The sequence below is a fragment of the Lissotriton helveticus genome, chromosome 3_1, assembly GCF_964261635.1.
Source record: "Lissotriton helveticus chromosome 3_1, aLisHel1.1, whole genome shotgun sequence".
NCBI classification, from domain to species: domain Eukaryota; kingdom Metazoa; phylum Chordata; class Amphibia; order Caudata; family Salamandridae; genus Lissotriton; species Lissotriton helveticus.
This window is the reverse complement of record NC_136061.1, coordinates 1,047,667,200-1,047,683,246: the sequence shown is the minus strand read 5'-3', so window position 1 is coordinate 1,047,683,246 and position 16,047 is coordinate 1,047,667,200. Positions and strand designations below refer to the sequence as shown.

Below are 16,047 nucleotides of genomic sequence, written 5' to 3'. Positions count from 1 at the left end.
TGGTGGAAGCATGCACTGACGGCTGGTGGTGTGTGTGCCTGGTGGAAGTGTGCACTGACAGCTGGTGGTGTGTGTATGCCTGGTGAAAGCGTGCACTGACAGCTGGTGGTGTGTGTGTGCCTGGTGGAAGTGTGCATGGACGGCTGGTTGTGCGTGTGTGCCTAGTGGTAGCGTGCACTGACGGCTGGTGGTGTGTGTGTGCTCGGTCAAGGCGTGCACTCACGGCTGGTGGTGTTTTTGTCCGGTGAAAGCGTGCACTGATGGTGTGGTTGTGTGTGTGGTTGTGTGTGGTTGTGTGTGTTTGTGGTGTAGTTGTGTGTGTGTGGTGTAGTTGTGTGTAGTTGCGTGTGTGTGGTTGTGTGGTGTAGTTGTGTGTGTGTGTGGTGTAGTTGTGTGTGTGTGTGTGTGGTGTAGTTGTGTGTGTGTGGTTGGGTGTAGTTGTGTTTGGGTGTAGTTGTGTTTGGGTGTAGTTGTGTGTGGTTGTGTGTAGTTGTGTGTGGTTGTGTGTGTGTGTGGCTGTTTGTGTGGTTGTGTGTGTGTGTGTGTGTGTGTGTGTGGTTGTGGGTGTGGTTGTGTGTGTGTGGTTGTGTTCTGAGTTACTGGGCGAGTAAAAATACCCCACGACCTGCCGAGTGTCAGCGTAAATCTGCTGACACCCCTTCCTCTGGTTATTCGGCTGAGGAGGGGGCTTGACCACTGACACCCTTTAATGACCGCAAGAGGGGAGAGGGAGACACAATTTGGGTATCTCGTTTTATTGCTCCCCGGGGCCCTGGCAGCTGTCCTGTCGGCCCCAAAAGGCGATCATTATCGACAGGTTAATCAATACCCAGCAGCTGACACTACAGCACGCAATAGGGGAGGGGTCGTTCTGGTGCAGAGGGGCAGCCATGGGTCTAAAATCACACGCAGGACTGTACTTCTTACAAAAAACAATTATTTAATGCAGAACAATGACTTATCACTGCAGCACACTGTCTTCTGCGCACTCCAGCCCATAGCAGAGCAAGTCATGCCATGGAGAGACGTGGGGCATAATGCACTGGGTGATAACAATAGTAATAAGCGCAATAAAGCCACAAGACTTGCAGCAAGCGATATAATAAAACAGCAAATAACATAATTATTATTGCTATAAATTACTATGAATTAGCTCCGAAGTGTAAAAATAAAAACCGTGTTCAGATGGTGCTACCGGGTGGCGCTGCAGCAGGCCACGGGTCACTGCTCGTTTGCACAACCCGTGTTATGGGAACCGCGCCTTTTAGGGGCCCCAAGAAGGGATCTAAGTGTGACCCCTGACATTGACGAGCTAAAAAAGGTGGCCGGAAGTGTAAAATCAGGCTCTCCCAGGGATTCGGCCCCAGCCAAAATTTTGAGAGGCAATATGGAGACATTAGCGCCGTATGTCAGGCATCTCCTGACACTGTCGTTTGACTCTGGTAGGGTTCCAACGGCGTGGAAACAGGCAGTGGTACTTCCACTTAAGAAGAAACCACAGATTAGCATAACCCAAATGAGTAACTTACGGCCTATCTCACTTCTTCCCTATATCGCCAAAATAGCGGAAAAATTGGCTAACCAACAACTCACGGCTTACATTGAAACCCAACAACTCTATCATCCCACTCAGACGGGCTTCCGTGCTCTCCATTCTACGGAGTCTGCTCTACTCTTCTCCACGGAGATGATACGGAAGCATGTGGATGAGGGTCAAACTGCGGCACTGATTCTTTTAGATCTCAGTGCCGCGTTTGACACTGTGGCTCATCACACTCTGCTTCAGCGCCTGAAAGAGGGAGGAGTCATTGGCAAAGCATGGCAATGGCTGAAGTCCTTTCTCCTTGGGCGCAGTTTCTGTGTGGAGCAGGGGCCCCATAGGTCCAGAGCTATCGCCCTGAACCAGGGAGTTCCCCAAGGCTCTAGCCTCAGTCCCACTTTATTCAACCTCTATGTTGCCCCAGTGGCATCAATCGCGGAGAAACATGGGGTTGCTGTGGTGACCTACGCGGACGATACTCAGCTGGTTGTAGCTCGTTCACAACAACTGAACAGGCAGCTAGTCAGTTTACATCCTGCCTCCAGGACTTGGCCAATTGGATGTCAAACAACTGTCTCAGATTAAACGGAGACAAGACGGAGGTGCTTATCGTAGGCAAGTCTCCGTCTGTTTGGACATCCGCATGGTGGCCCCAGACTTTGGGCCCCTTACCCCAACCTAAAGATCAGGTCAAGAACTTGGGTATCTGGATGGACTCGAAACTATCTTTTGAGTATCATACTAGACGTGTAGCCGGTACTTGCTTTGGCATTCTCCGCTGTTTGAGAAACACGCTCGATCTGCTCCCAGTGTCAGCAAGGAAGGCCCTGGTCCATGCCCTGGTTACTTCCAGGCTGGACTATGGGAATGCCTTATATTTGGGAGCTAACGTGAGATGCCTCCAACGATTGCAAGGCATCCAAAATGCTGCTGCACGCCTAGTACTGACACTGCCAAAAAGATCTTCTTCCAAAAAGGCCTTGGGGACGCTTCATTGGTTACCAATTAAAGAGCGTGTCCAGTTTAAGATCCTGTGTATAGGCCATCGGATCGCTCATGGCAAGGGCCCTAGCTTCCTGCGGAATCTGCTCACATTGTATAAACCCACTAGGCTCCTCCGTTTGGAGGGCACTGGGTTAATGTGCATCCCGAAGACCAGCAGGGCCAGGATGGGCGGCAGATCCTTCTGCCTCTTGGCGGTGCGGAGTTGGAACACTCTCCCTCTCAGACTCCGGATGGAGCCGTCCGAAAAAGTTTTCCGTAAAGAACTCAAAACACACTTGTTCCCCAAGTTATAATCTGGTTTTTTTTCGTGAGCTGTACTAGGGATCATTTAGGCCACTGAATAGCGCGGGGACACACTGGCTAGTGTAACCAGGCGCTCTATAAACTCAGTCTAAATAAATATAAATAAATACAAGACACCAGTGAGGTCCTTATTCAAATGTGCGCAGGAAGCTGTTCTTTCAGTGCCTTAAGTAACGTGTAAGAGGTTCGTGACACGATTTAGTCCTTACTGTCCTCTGGCTATGAGCACCAGACATATTACTAAAGGTAGTTTTTTGATCGACCTCGGAAGGATGAAAGGCGGAGTCGAATCCGTGGAATTCGCAAACACCGACGTCTGCAGCAAGTGTGGCAAACCACCGAGCACTCTTTCCAAGTGCATTGGTGCCTGTTCAGTGCCTCTTCCACCTGAGATGCGCGAGGCAGGGATGCCCCCCACAAGGACTTCCTTCTAAGCACGCGTTACTCCCTGCAGCCGGAAGCCCACCCAAGACACTCACGGTGGTAGTGTCACGCGTGTGGGGGGAGGGACATTAAATCATAAATGGTCCCAGGAGGCACAGCAGTGTCAGATGCACACTTTGCATCCACCGCAAAAAACAAACACTCAGCGCTCCCCCCTTCCCAGCTACAAAGTCGTGATTCCTCGGCGATGAATCACCCTGGCTGTGAAATCCTCCAAAACCAGCCTATCGCCCAAGAATTTTCCACATTCCTCTCACAGGTCCTGGGCACCGCTGCTGGGGCGCGGCCCGCTAGCCGCAAGCCATCTGTGAGCCCCTCGGTCCAGCCCCATCGGCCTCTGCCTTGACACGACTCCCCTTAATGTGCAGGGTGGCCGATTGCCCCCCCCCTCCCTACCCCCCACGTCTTGACTGTGGGCCCATAAGCTGGGTGTGGGAGCTCCGTGGCAGAGGATAGTTTCAGCAGGGCCGGCTTCATCTTTCATCTTCTTGAACATGATCAAAATTAAATCCACTGAGTTGGGTAATTACAGCAAAAACACAGCCCTCATTTTATCAGTTTCAGAACAGTGAAAAAGTGAATAGGCCATGCTTTATTTCCAGAGTTTGGACTTCAGTTCTCACAGATGCATATACCTCTTGAATTTCAATTTCCCGGTCTCCCAAAAAAGCACGCAGACTCAGAAGGGGTCCAGGCCAACACACCCCATTTATGACAGACCCGAGGCATGCTGGGATAGCGTGCTGTCAAGGGTCTGTGGTGCCTTCAGCCACTCCTGGCTTGACATCCAACAGTACTATTTATGCTCGGACTTTCAACCCGTCGTACAATGTTAAAAACAAACTACAAGTCCCAGAATGCAACGTGTCACTGGCTGAGAAACCAGGACTGCAGACCTTTTGCACACTCATCTGTCACGCGTTTCCCTGTTGTATCCCTCCAGCACTCTGCACCCACTGTCGCAGGGCCATCTTCTCTGTCCTGCACCTCCTCTGCCGCCCCCCTCCTCCCCCCTACCCCCGGACTTGCAGGCAGGTCAGTGCTTATATGGTACAGAGATACACATGATCGGTCCATTGACAGGTATGCGGCAAAGCACCCATGAATGCCCAAGCTGTATATTGGTTGTTTCATAATCAGTCATTTTTAGCCAAAGCAATAATTCCAAACATGCCGGGTTGGGAGAGAGGGCGGGGGGGCGTAGCCTTTCATACTTCACTGCATGCTTTAAACTGCACTGCAAGTCACTTTAGAACCATGCATCCTTGTCCTGCAAAGCTGGGCGCAGACAGTTCTGAACAACCGCTGACGGTGCACATTATACATTTAAACATATAAAATTGCATCAGTAAATACATATTTGTCGCATGCACGTGAAGCCTGCTTTGGAGGAGGAAGGCGATCGCAAAACTGAAAGTCAAATACTGCTGCTTCCTCAAACAAGTCAAATACCGCTGCTTCCTGAAATAAAGCCTGCCTGTTTATCAGCGCAGCGCGCCCCTCTGCAGACTCCCCCTGCATTCCAAAGTCAGTCACGTGAACTCTTCCCGAGGCGCGCGACGTGATCTGATTCTTTCTGCCATGCTGAAAACAGCAGAAGTTCACGCGCGCAACGTTATCCTATTGCAAAGCGCTGCGCGTGGCCAGCTCTTGTCTCCACTTTCCACTCGTTGTCGGCTGAGCCGACAGCTATAGTTCTCTGACGAGAACGCGCTTTGCGCGTTTCTAGCCGAGACCTAAAAAGTGCAAATGCACATTCCAGTCGATCTACCACTGTTTTTACTGAGCCGCTCTATTGCCTCTTGTTTGTTTTGCACCAATCTCCTTTATGTTGCAACCCTGCCGTGCTTTATACTTCTCAAATGTATGTTTGTGCGTTTGTTGTGAGCAGCTCTTTTGTTTTAGTAATATGCTTCCTTCGACGTTTATGTGACCATATACTGAACTGCAAACTAGTTCACAAAATCCTGCAAGTAATTGTGTCTTCTTTTTGTTTATATCTTAATAGTGATTTTCATCTTTTTTTGTTTTAGGTATTAGCAGTAACAGTCCAATATCGCAACTATGAAGTTTCTCGTGGTCTTTGATTTTGACCACACACTTGTTGACGAAAACAGTGACACTTGGATTGTAAAGTGTGCTCCTGATGAAAAGCTACCCAGTAGATTACAAGATTCTTATGAAAAAGGAAAATGGACTGAATATATGGGCCGAGTTTTTAAATATCTGGGAGACCAAGGAACCCGACAAGATGCAATGAAGAAAATCATGACAACCTTACCCTTAACCACTGGGATGGCAGAACTGTTGACATTTCTAGAACAGAAAAAAGATGTATTTGATTGTATTATAATTTCAGACTCCAATGAGCTATTCATAGACTGGATTTTAGAAGGATCACATTTTCACAGGGTGTTTGACAAGGTGTTCACAAACCCTGCTGCATTTGATGACATTGGTTACATGACTGTGCAGAATTGCCATGCTCATCATTGCCCACAATGCCCCCAGAACCTCTGCAAACGAAAAGTTTTACAGGAATTTCTAGATCAGCAGGTAAACCGTAACGTGCAGTATACGAAAGTCATCTATGTTGGTGATGGAGCGAATGATCTTTGCCCAGTGACCATTTTAAAGCAAGGCGATGTGGCTATGCCAAGACATGGTTACGCCCTACACAAAAAGATTGCCCGCATGTACCAGGACGGGGCTCCCCTTGATTCATCTGTTAAGGTTTGGTCAACCGGTATTGACATCCTTTCGCATCTACAGTTACTTTTGAAGGAGTCAATACATGCTACACCTGATGCACTAAAATAAGTTTGGGGGGCTTGATGGTAAAAAACAGCCCGCACATCTGGGCTCAGGATCAAGAAGACAGATGTCGAACAAGAAGCTAAACTACTTAATCCTAGTTTGTGGTGGTACTTGTTTGGGTAGATGAGGGTCGCCTATGCTGTTGAATGTACTAATTAGCCACATGAGTATCGTGAACTAAGTGCAGAGAGTTGGATTTCCGAGGTGCTATTTAAGACTTTGTTTTCAGTGTTCCTTCGTGCTGGCATGTTTTCTTGCTCCTCCTTGCCCATTTATTTAATCTCAAAGGCAAACTGTACCGTGTGCCATAAGGTATATTTTGAGGAGAGAATGAGGCACAGCAAACACTGTTCTAAAAACATTCCCCTTAAGAAGGCTTTTGCATCATTTGGAACGTACGATGATGAAAGTTGGAATAATGCAAAGTGGGTAGAAATAATGTTGTTTTAATTTATCAAACAATGCATTTCTTAAAATGCAATTCTCTCTGAAATTACTGCTTAGCAAGCAATGTTGTTTGTTCAGCATAGTCACAATTTGTTTCGGAGAGCAATGCCTTCTCTTGCAACTCTAGGGAGGGCATCTCATCTATGGTTCTCGAAACAAAATAACCTTCCATGTTTTAAATGCGTTCACTCTGTACTTTTCGTTTTTGCCCATTTCAGAACAACCTTCAATTCAACAGAAGGAGTAGGGATTTTAGGTGACTGTCCTGTAACGAAGATAATGTTTTCAAAACTTTCCAAACATCGTGTATTGTCACACAGTAAATTCAAGATTTTCACTAAACTTATAGCAGGATCCAGAATGAATCATGAATGCTCAAACGGTTAAAGTCGGGTATTGTGCAAACCGTTGCAAACAATTAGAGGCCTAAAAATAATTCCTGTGAAAAGATAGGTTTATATCAACTTCTTTTTGGGTTAGCAGATATAGACGGATTTTCCTGCCTAATAGAAAGAATTCATGGCAAGCAAATGATTTAAAGTGATTTTTACGTGGATCTCAATAGAAAAATCCACTATGATTGCACGTCTCCTCTCCCAACCTTGCGTAGCAAGAAAACCTTCATTCCAGTTCACCAAACCATATTTTACTTTTATCTGATAGCACAATTATGTGTCCCCCAAATCAACCCAACCTCTTTATGCTTTGTAACTGGTTAAGATTTGTTTACATTTTTTTACCAACCCTGAAATTAATATTTATTGCAAGTATCATGTTACACCAAACCACTGTTTTTATTTTGAGATTTCTGACGCAGTCTTTGGTATTATTTATCGATGCAACGCTCTACTTTTGATTGGCATGGTTTCAGTATGAATTTTATATAAGCACTTTACTTGAGTCCTATAAATTACTAACCTAAAGACGTGGCCAATTCCTCACCTTTCGGGGGTTAATGGGTACAGAACAATAAGTCCTACTAATGACACAGAATTATCTAATGTATTTGACTTGATGCTCATTGCGATTGTCTAAATACCTCTCTGAGAGGCTTCAGATCATATAGAAATACTGAAATAAATAGGGATTTTCACACTTTTTAAATCCAATAATGAAGAATTCATTGCAGTGGAAGTTGCAACGATGAAGGGATCAAGGATTTATATTGAGCCTGCAGTCTATATGTTTCAGTACTGATATGGGATTCCATACTCAAGATGCAGCGTGCGTGTTGTATAAACTGATAACTATGCAAGGCTGCAGATGTCTCATGCTCTTCCACAACACCACATACGTAGGCTCTCAGAAACACGATGCACCATCTTTGGAGCATGTCTTCGACACACGCACACCTCAGGCCAGTCTTCCACATAAGACATTCTACATCCACCACCCCCTAATCATACACTCTTCGAAAAAACGCCCACAAATCAAAGAAAATGAGAACACTTCACAGCCTCTTTATTGGGTATGAAGCTCTAACACATGCTCCAATATAATACTGTCATTAAAAGAGCTAGATAATTGCTATTGGGTGGAACAGTATTGGGGGAGTGAGCGTTCTTCATATTTGACCTTGTTAATTCCCCTACAGTTCAGTTCCTCATTCGTCCATCAAGAAGCGACCTCAGGCTTGGATTTGGTAAATAGGAGTTGAGAGGGGATACGTGGGGAGCAAGGAGTAGAAAGGGATCAGTAATGAAATGGTACTGTGCATATTTTGATGTATTTTAGGTATTTAAAAGAAGAGTCTTCACTAAGCCATATACAAACACTCCACCTTCACCCCCTTCAGCAATGTGTGCTGCCCCCACACATGATAATCTGTTACTCACCGACTCAGTCACCCAAGGGTGCAGGAGAACAGGGACCTTTTACAGGCTTTTTTCAGACTTTTTCATACAGTTTGAAATATAAATTAAGTGAGCTTTGGAGATGTGTTGCCAGCCTATATATCTTGGCTTCAACCCCATTCCAGGTAAATTCTAAGACTCAAACTCGCTGGGCTCCCTTTAAAAAAAGCAGTAAGAACAACTACCAGGACATGATATAAACATTTAAAAGGAGGCAATACTTACTAATCTGGTTATTTTTCTGAAACGGTGACTGCTATATGGCAAAGGTACTTAACTGCATAACTTACAGTGTGCATTAGTACTATTGTCATTATTGCAAAGCACATAATGCACCCCTGACTATTGTTAGTCAAGAGTGATGTAGATTGAAGGGGTGTGTGAAAAAATTAATAAATAACAGAAGGAAGCACATTCACTCATGGAACCCCTTCCTCAAATAGGTTACTACGTTCCCCGGATTTGTCCGTATCATCCTTTACTACTTAGTTCCCCTAAATGTCAGTATTAGAAATCAAATAATCTATCCTAGAGGATGTTTCTATTTATATTCACTTGAATGGTTTTTGTAATACTTAACTCCATATTTTGTATATAAAAGAACTCTTTCATCCCAATTTCCAAACTGTGAACAGTAGAACCTTTCACTTCTTTAGCAATAACCTAAGTCCTGCAGAGACTAAACTTGCCATGTACTGAGCTAATGCCGGGGATTCAGTCCAGCAATTAACTTAATTTCTTCACTTATAATTCTGCTTACAAGATTATCCCTGAAGGAAGTTAGTACTGCGTAAGAGATAAACGTGCATGGCCAGTATTTGATAACTTGCATCTAAAAACAAGAATTGGAATGGATCTTAGCCAGGATGAATGTCATGTAATAAGCATTGTCGACAGTAATGGCACATTGATGGCGATATTAGAACATTTCTTGGATAACAACCTGATGGATGTGGGTCAGGTATATTTGCAGACCAAAACGTCCAAAGACCTCAAATATAATGTTAAATGCGTTACCCATTTTGCATTCTTTGCAGAATTTCTTATACAACCATGTTACAATTTTTATAGAATACTAAAATGAGTATGTTGCACTAATAAATGAATATGAATTTGAGGATAGTTGCATTGACAACAACATACCGAGTAAAGTATCTTTCAATTGATAATCGTGTATTCAATAATTTACACAATAGTTTGTAATCAAAAAGCATAATATTGCTCATGACCATTGTGATTATCCAGTAGATCATCAACTAGTAAATGTACTTTATCTGTAGATTTAAAGATGTCAACAACAGAAGGAATCTTAAATTGCCTCAAATTCCTTTCCTACAAATGTGGTAGATGGAGGATATATGATATTTTCGAATGTCAAAGCAAATCCAAGACTGGTAGTAAATTATCTTGAACATTCTTGACTGTTTGGAGGGGATTAATTTTAGTTTAATGAATATGTTGGATATATGAGATGGGATCACGTTTATCAACTTCACACCTGTTGGAGTTAATACAAATTGTAGTTTCTGGGACGTGCTGCCCAGTAATATCCCTTTTAACTAGGGTGTTCATCTCCTACGTCCTCCAGATCATAGCACAGCTTCTTTCTGACAATTATTAGAATATAATTATGCCCATTAAATCTGTCTATTCCAGTGTAGATCCATTTGGGGATAATAACTTTTAATGAGATTCACCTTCACAGTCAATGAAGTAGGCAAATTCTAATAACGATCCAAAATTTGATTGGCCTATGCTCTCCGAATTTTTTCAAAATTGCTTGCTAAATATACACCTAAATAACAAATGTGATTCACTGATACCATTTTTGAGGGTACTGTGCAGCTCTTGTGTGCCCATGTTACCCCCTTACAACATTTTGCCAGTTATGCAAATGAGATATTTTTCCCAATTACCCTTGATCATCTTCTAAATCCCACCTTTTTGAATGTAATCTCATCAATTTCTTTCAATATATTAAAAGATTTGTACACTCGGAATCTTTTTTAAATTGTCTGCCCCAGATATGCAGCACTATGTATAATGTTGTTTCTTTCTACAGCTTACACCCATTGATTGCTTGCTATCTCAGAAAGCCTTCTCCCACTATACTGCTAAAACCCTGGTGAAACATTTACCTTGACTTTGCTCCCATTTGACAGCTCTCCTTTCTTTCTTCTTCTACATGCCTTCTCAATCTCATGCTTCTCTGCCCTAATCCTTCGTATTGTAATTGTGCAATTGCTGATACCTCGTTTCATAGCTCACACCCTCTACTCTTTAAAGCCCTGCCTCAGTAATCTAACATTACCTAATTCCCCCCAGCCTATCTATCTCCCCAACTATTTACTCGAAACCACATAGCCACTAATGATCACACCTAACTAGTATTTACATAATCTATCACAAAATAACTGAAAAAAATGTGTGGAACTTTTTTCTGGAGAGCACATGACTAATTACAATAACCACGGTATTAGCCACTACCCTTAATTCTGGAGTAGCATGCTACTTGATGCAAAGTGCTTCAAAGCCTTGTGACTGGTAGTTAGTGCTAAATAAATAAAATGAAGGGAGCGGAGTTGGCCTAACGGCTAGGGCGGTCAACCTCCAATCTGGGGAACTGGATTTGAGTCACAGCAACAACGCTGAACATCCTGTGATTCTGGGCAAATCACATAATCTCCCCGTGCCTAACAAAAAAATGGATGTGTCCTCATGTAACACAACTGGTGCTATGTAAATCGCTCTGATACCCGATATTGGTCAAGTTCCCGCTATATAAAACTCTAAAAAAAAAAAAATACAATATTCATTGAGATTTTGAAACTGATAATATCACTGCAGAGTTCAAAAACTATTCCATTGCCCAAGAGTACTTCTCCTCGGTCACCGATCCTACTGAACTCAAGTAGTGAAGAAGAGGGTATCAGGGTAGCAAGTGACATTTACTCTGCGCTTAATTAAGCCATTTGAATCTTGGAAAGGAACTTTGGTTTGAAAGAACATGCATGAAGGGCAAGGCATGTGCATAACTACGCTTGTTTTAGGAATGTAAATTCATGTTTGGTATTTTCAAACAATGCTTTTACATTCGCTAATCTTACGGAGGATGTGGTCTGCGTTCTAGTACATTGATGCCTTGGAAAGTAGGTGAGCACCCACACAATTGCACTTCTGTGAGTATTAACAAATTTGAGCTAGGTACACCCTCATGCTAGATAGATTATGAGATTTCCTGCTATCAAAGTAGGGGCAAATGTGTGACTTGGATAGAAATGGGTAAGGAACGCCTCCAAAAATGGTGAGAGGTGTAGGAGAAGGGCTTTCTCCACATAGGGAAATATTTTCCCCACTGGGGAAAAAAAGATAGCTGGATATATATCACTTTGGGAAACAAAAAGAACTCCAGTGCAGCCTTAAATCCAATTATATATTTTCTTTCCTGCAGCATCATGGCAGCACCAGTGCGTTTCGGCTCGACTTCTCACAATCAGATGTGGACTAGATACCACCAACTTGCTGGTCAGAGCATTTTTCTCGATGGTGACCTTAAGGCGCCTCACCTCACTGCAAACAACTGGCTTTTCAGGGGATGTCCAAGCATTGCTTATGGACATGCCCTTTGAAAGCTCCCATCTCTTCGGATAGAAGGCAGATTAAGCACTGGAGCACTTTAAGGACTTCATGGCTACCCAGGGCCATGGGCCTTTACATGACCACTCGCCATCTCCATTCCGCCTTTCGCTTCTTTCATGGCCACTGAAGGGGCTTCCAGCTGCGTCTATAACCTCCCAGCCACCGCGGCATGCAAGCTTCCCAGCCTCTGTGTGGCAGCAGATGCGGTACCCACAGATCCTGTGTGTCTGGCAGCCAGAGGTCAGGCCAGTGCATCACCCCCTCAGCAGTGCTTCATTGTGCTTCGGTCTATCTTCGTCGTGTTATCAGGGACCAATTACACAGCACTACATGAGATATCATAGCGGGGGGACTTTAACTTGGTCTAGGACCCTCTGATGGACAGACATGCATCCTTGTATGAGTGCACGGGGGCCATGTCCACACAGCTGATGGGGCCATGTCCACACAGCTGAAAAGAGAAATAGCGGACCTGGGCCATGTTGACACCTGGCGTTATATCCATCCCCGACCAGATATCAAACCTAATCGCCACCATCAAGTCCGGCTCTGCCACTGACCCTTGCCCTCCTTCAGTTCTCAAATCACTAGCTGATCTAGTTGCACCATCACTTTCTAACATCTGTAATGCAATGTTTACGTCAGGCATCTATCCCAGAATTTGGAAAAAAACATTAGTAAACCCCTAATGAAAAAAACAAATCTGGATCCGAATGAAACTATGAATTATAGACTCATAACTAGTCTGCCGTTCCCAGCCAAAAGTGTTGAAAAAGTCATAAATACCCAGCTCTCCAAGTACATTGAAGATCATCAACTCTTGGATGACACTCAATGTGGCTTCCGTAAAGGCCACGGTACAGAAACGGTGCTCATCAAAGCAACAGAAGACATTAGAATTATTCTCGAGCAGGGAGGGACGGCTGTCCTCATACTGCTGGATCTCTCAGCAGCTTTTGACACAGTCGATCATACCATTCTGATTGACCGTGTCACACAAATAGGCATCCAACAGACGGCCAGAGCCTTACTGTCTTCTTTTCCTACTGATCATTCTCTATCGGTAAATCTCGGCCCCTTTAACTCATCTCAACTGGCCCTCCCATGTGGTGTTCCACAAGGATCTTCTTTAAGTCCGACACTTTTTAACATCTATGTGTCGGACCTGACTAAAATCATCAAATTACACGGGATGGGCCTTACATCTTAAGCCGATGATACCCAATTGGTGCTCACAGTACATAATGATGGCGATATAGTGGCAGCTAACTTTGAGAAGGGCGTGCTTGCCATCAGTTCTTGGATGACCACTAATTGTCTCAAATTGAACTCTAAAAAATCAGAAGTGATGATACTTAGTAAGCTATCACCAACCTGGTCGCCCAGCTGGTGGTCGCCTTCGCAGGGTCCTCCCCCTGTTCATGTGACCAAGGTTAGGAATCTGGGCGTCATATTTGACTACACTGTCCTTTGTTCCCCATGCCAACTCGGTAGTATCATCATCATTCCACAAGTTGCGCATGATAAAAAGCTTCTACCATTCCTACCTCTGAATGCGGGTAAAACATTAGTCAGTACCCTGGTCATGTCCACCATTGGCTACTGTAATGGACTTCTTATGAATGCCCAAAACAAAGTCATCTATAAACTCCAACTTGTTCAAAATGCTGCAGCCAGAATGTTATCAGGAACTGCTAAACACAAGTCTATTTCCCACGTCATTCGACAATATCACTTGCTCCCTGTGAAAAACCGCATAAAGTTTAAGGCTCTATGCATTGTTTATAAAGCTTCTTGCAACTCTGGACCTCAGTTCCTTAACAAGGCTCTAGCAGCTTACATTCCCACTCGGTCCTTGCGCTCTTCTACACCTAATCTTTTTACTGTCCCACGTACAACAAACACTTCGTGGGGTGACAAGCGCTTCATTGTGGCCACAGCAAAACTCTGAAATGTCCTTCCAGCTGAGATTAGATCCAGCCCGTCTCTATTAGTTTTCAGAAGAAGGACAAAAACCTGGCTGTTCAATCAGTAAGCTCTCTGCTATAGAGAACATGTCTGCTGTCCTCAGTGCTGAGACACCCACGGGTATCTGTGCGCTCTACAAATCTCATAAATAAATAAGGATTACTAATTTTATTCCCATGTGCATACCTCATATTCCTGAATTAACTACCTTTTTAACAGACTCCCTTCTCCACTCTCTTAAAATGGCTGAAATTTCTGTTATCTCCCTCTCTGACCAATCACATATAAACCTTATACATCCTTGTACTCGGGCTGCCCCAAGGTGGTGTCTGCCACCATAACTGTTTTGTGACCCAGTCAATGTTGAAGAGATACTAAGGGTATAGTTGAATACTTTGCCCATAACACAGTGCAGGATGTTACTCTGCTGATACTGTGGGACGGGTATAAGGCCACCATACAGGGGGTAATCTCGTGGATATCTATTGCATTAAGCAGAGAGGCGCGTTTAGTTGAAAACAAACTAACTGAAGAAATAAAGACAGTAGAGGAACAGGACAAGGTGGTGCCGACTTAGCTCCTCAAAAGACAGCTAGCAGTGTTACGAAGACAGTTGCACGCACACCGGAGGAACAAGGCAGAGTCCTCCTTTTTGGTACTCAAACAAATATATTATGAGGGTGCAACAAATGGACACTCTTCTGTCACATAGACTGCACCACGCGCAAGCGAAAGCGCATATTGGCAAACTCAAGATGGCGTTGGGGGATTGGGTGACCGCGGAGCATGGCAAGTGAAGAGAATTCCATAGCTATTATTAGGCTCTGTATGACAATGAGGAGGCTCTGACAATGCTGATAGCAGCATACCTTTCACAGTGTGACTGGGAACCCATAATGTCCCAACATGCAGAGCTCCTGTAGGCCTCTATTTCAATGGCGGAGCTACATCTGGTGCTGCAAACGCTACTGCTTGGCAAGACTCCTGGGCCGGATGACCTTCCGGTCTGTTTCTACAGGCTGTTCCTGTCTGAACTGAGTGATCACCTGATTGACCTGTTCAACTTATTTATGCAGGAAACTGGCCTTACTGCCACAATGCCTGCTGCATGGTTTTCGCTCATCCCTAAGCCGGGCAAGGACTGGCCCTTTGCTCCTACCATCCCACTGCCTTGTTAAATATGGATACACAATTCTTTACTAAGATTCTGGCAACAAGGATCGAGCGCTGTCTGCTTTTTCTGATAGATCCAGATCAGATAGGTTTCATACGTAATCAACAGGAAGCTGACCATGTTCGTCAGGTAGCGCACCAGATGGAAAAGGCATACCGCCACCAGTTGCCCGCATGCTTTATGTCGTTGGACAGGGAGAAGGCTTTTGACCGGGTCAACTGGACTTTTCTGTGTGCAGTCATAGTTAAAATAGGGATGGCCCTAATATTATCCACAGACTCATGGCTTCGTGTTTCGCTCCGGTAGCCACCATTAGAGTCAACAGTCAGAACACAGACTCTATTGCCATTCGTAGGGGCACAAGGCATGGGTGCCCATTGTTGACCCTCTTATTTGCTCTGGCAAAAGAACCCTTGGCATTACTATTCAGTTGGCCAAAGATATAGAGGGTATAATGTTTGGAGGCCAAGCACATAAGATCAATCTATTTGCGGATGATCTGCTTCTTGTGCTCTTGCGACCTGCCACCTCCCTCCCAGGGGTAGTCTCCAACCTTACGACATTTGAGGCTATTTTGTGCTTAAAAGTGAATATGTCCAAATCAAGCATACTCCGACTCACAGTCCTGGCAACGGAGATAACTCCGCTTCAGACTCTGGCCCTGTGTAGATCATGCTTCAATAAAATCAAGTATCTGGGCCTATACCTCACCCCCACACTTGCCACATTGGAAAAAGAACTTGCCTGCATAGAGTTCACTTGCTTTAACCCTCCTCGTTTTAGGGCATTACAGCTATTCCCTTGACACTCACTAAATACTGGTGCTTACTCAGTACCACACCTACACATACACATTG

General features: G+C 44.4%; 1 protein-coding gene across 1 annotated transcript in view; it reads left to right on the top strand.

The window, feature by feature from the left end:
• Window positions 1–6,248, top strand: part of PHOSPHO2 (phosphatase, orphan 2) — a 121,054-nt gene extending 114,806 nt beyond the window's left edge. Inside the window, exon 2 of the mRNA XM_078681605.1 lies at window positions 5,326–6,248. Within this exon, the coding sequence (XP_078537731.1) occupies window positions 5,357–6,112 (756 nt within the window). The 5' untranslated portion in view covers window positions 5,326–5,356 and the 3' untranslated portion in view covers window positions 6,113–6,248. The remainder of the gene's footprint in view (window positions 1–5,325) is intronic.
• Window positions 6,249–16,047: the final 9,799 nt, after the last annotated feature.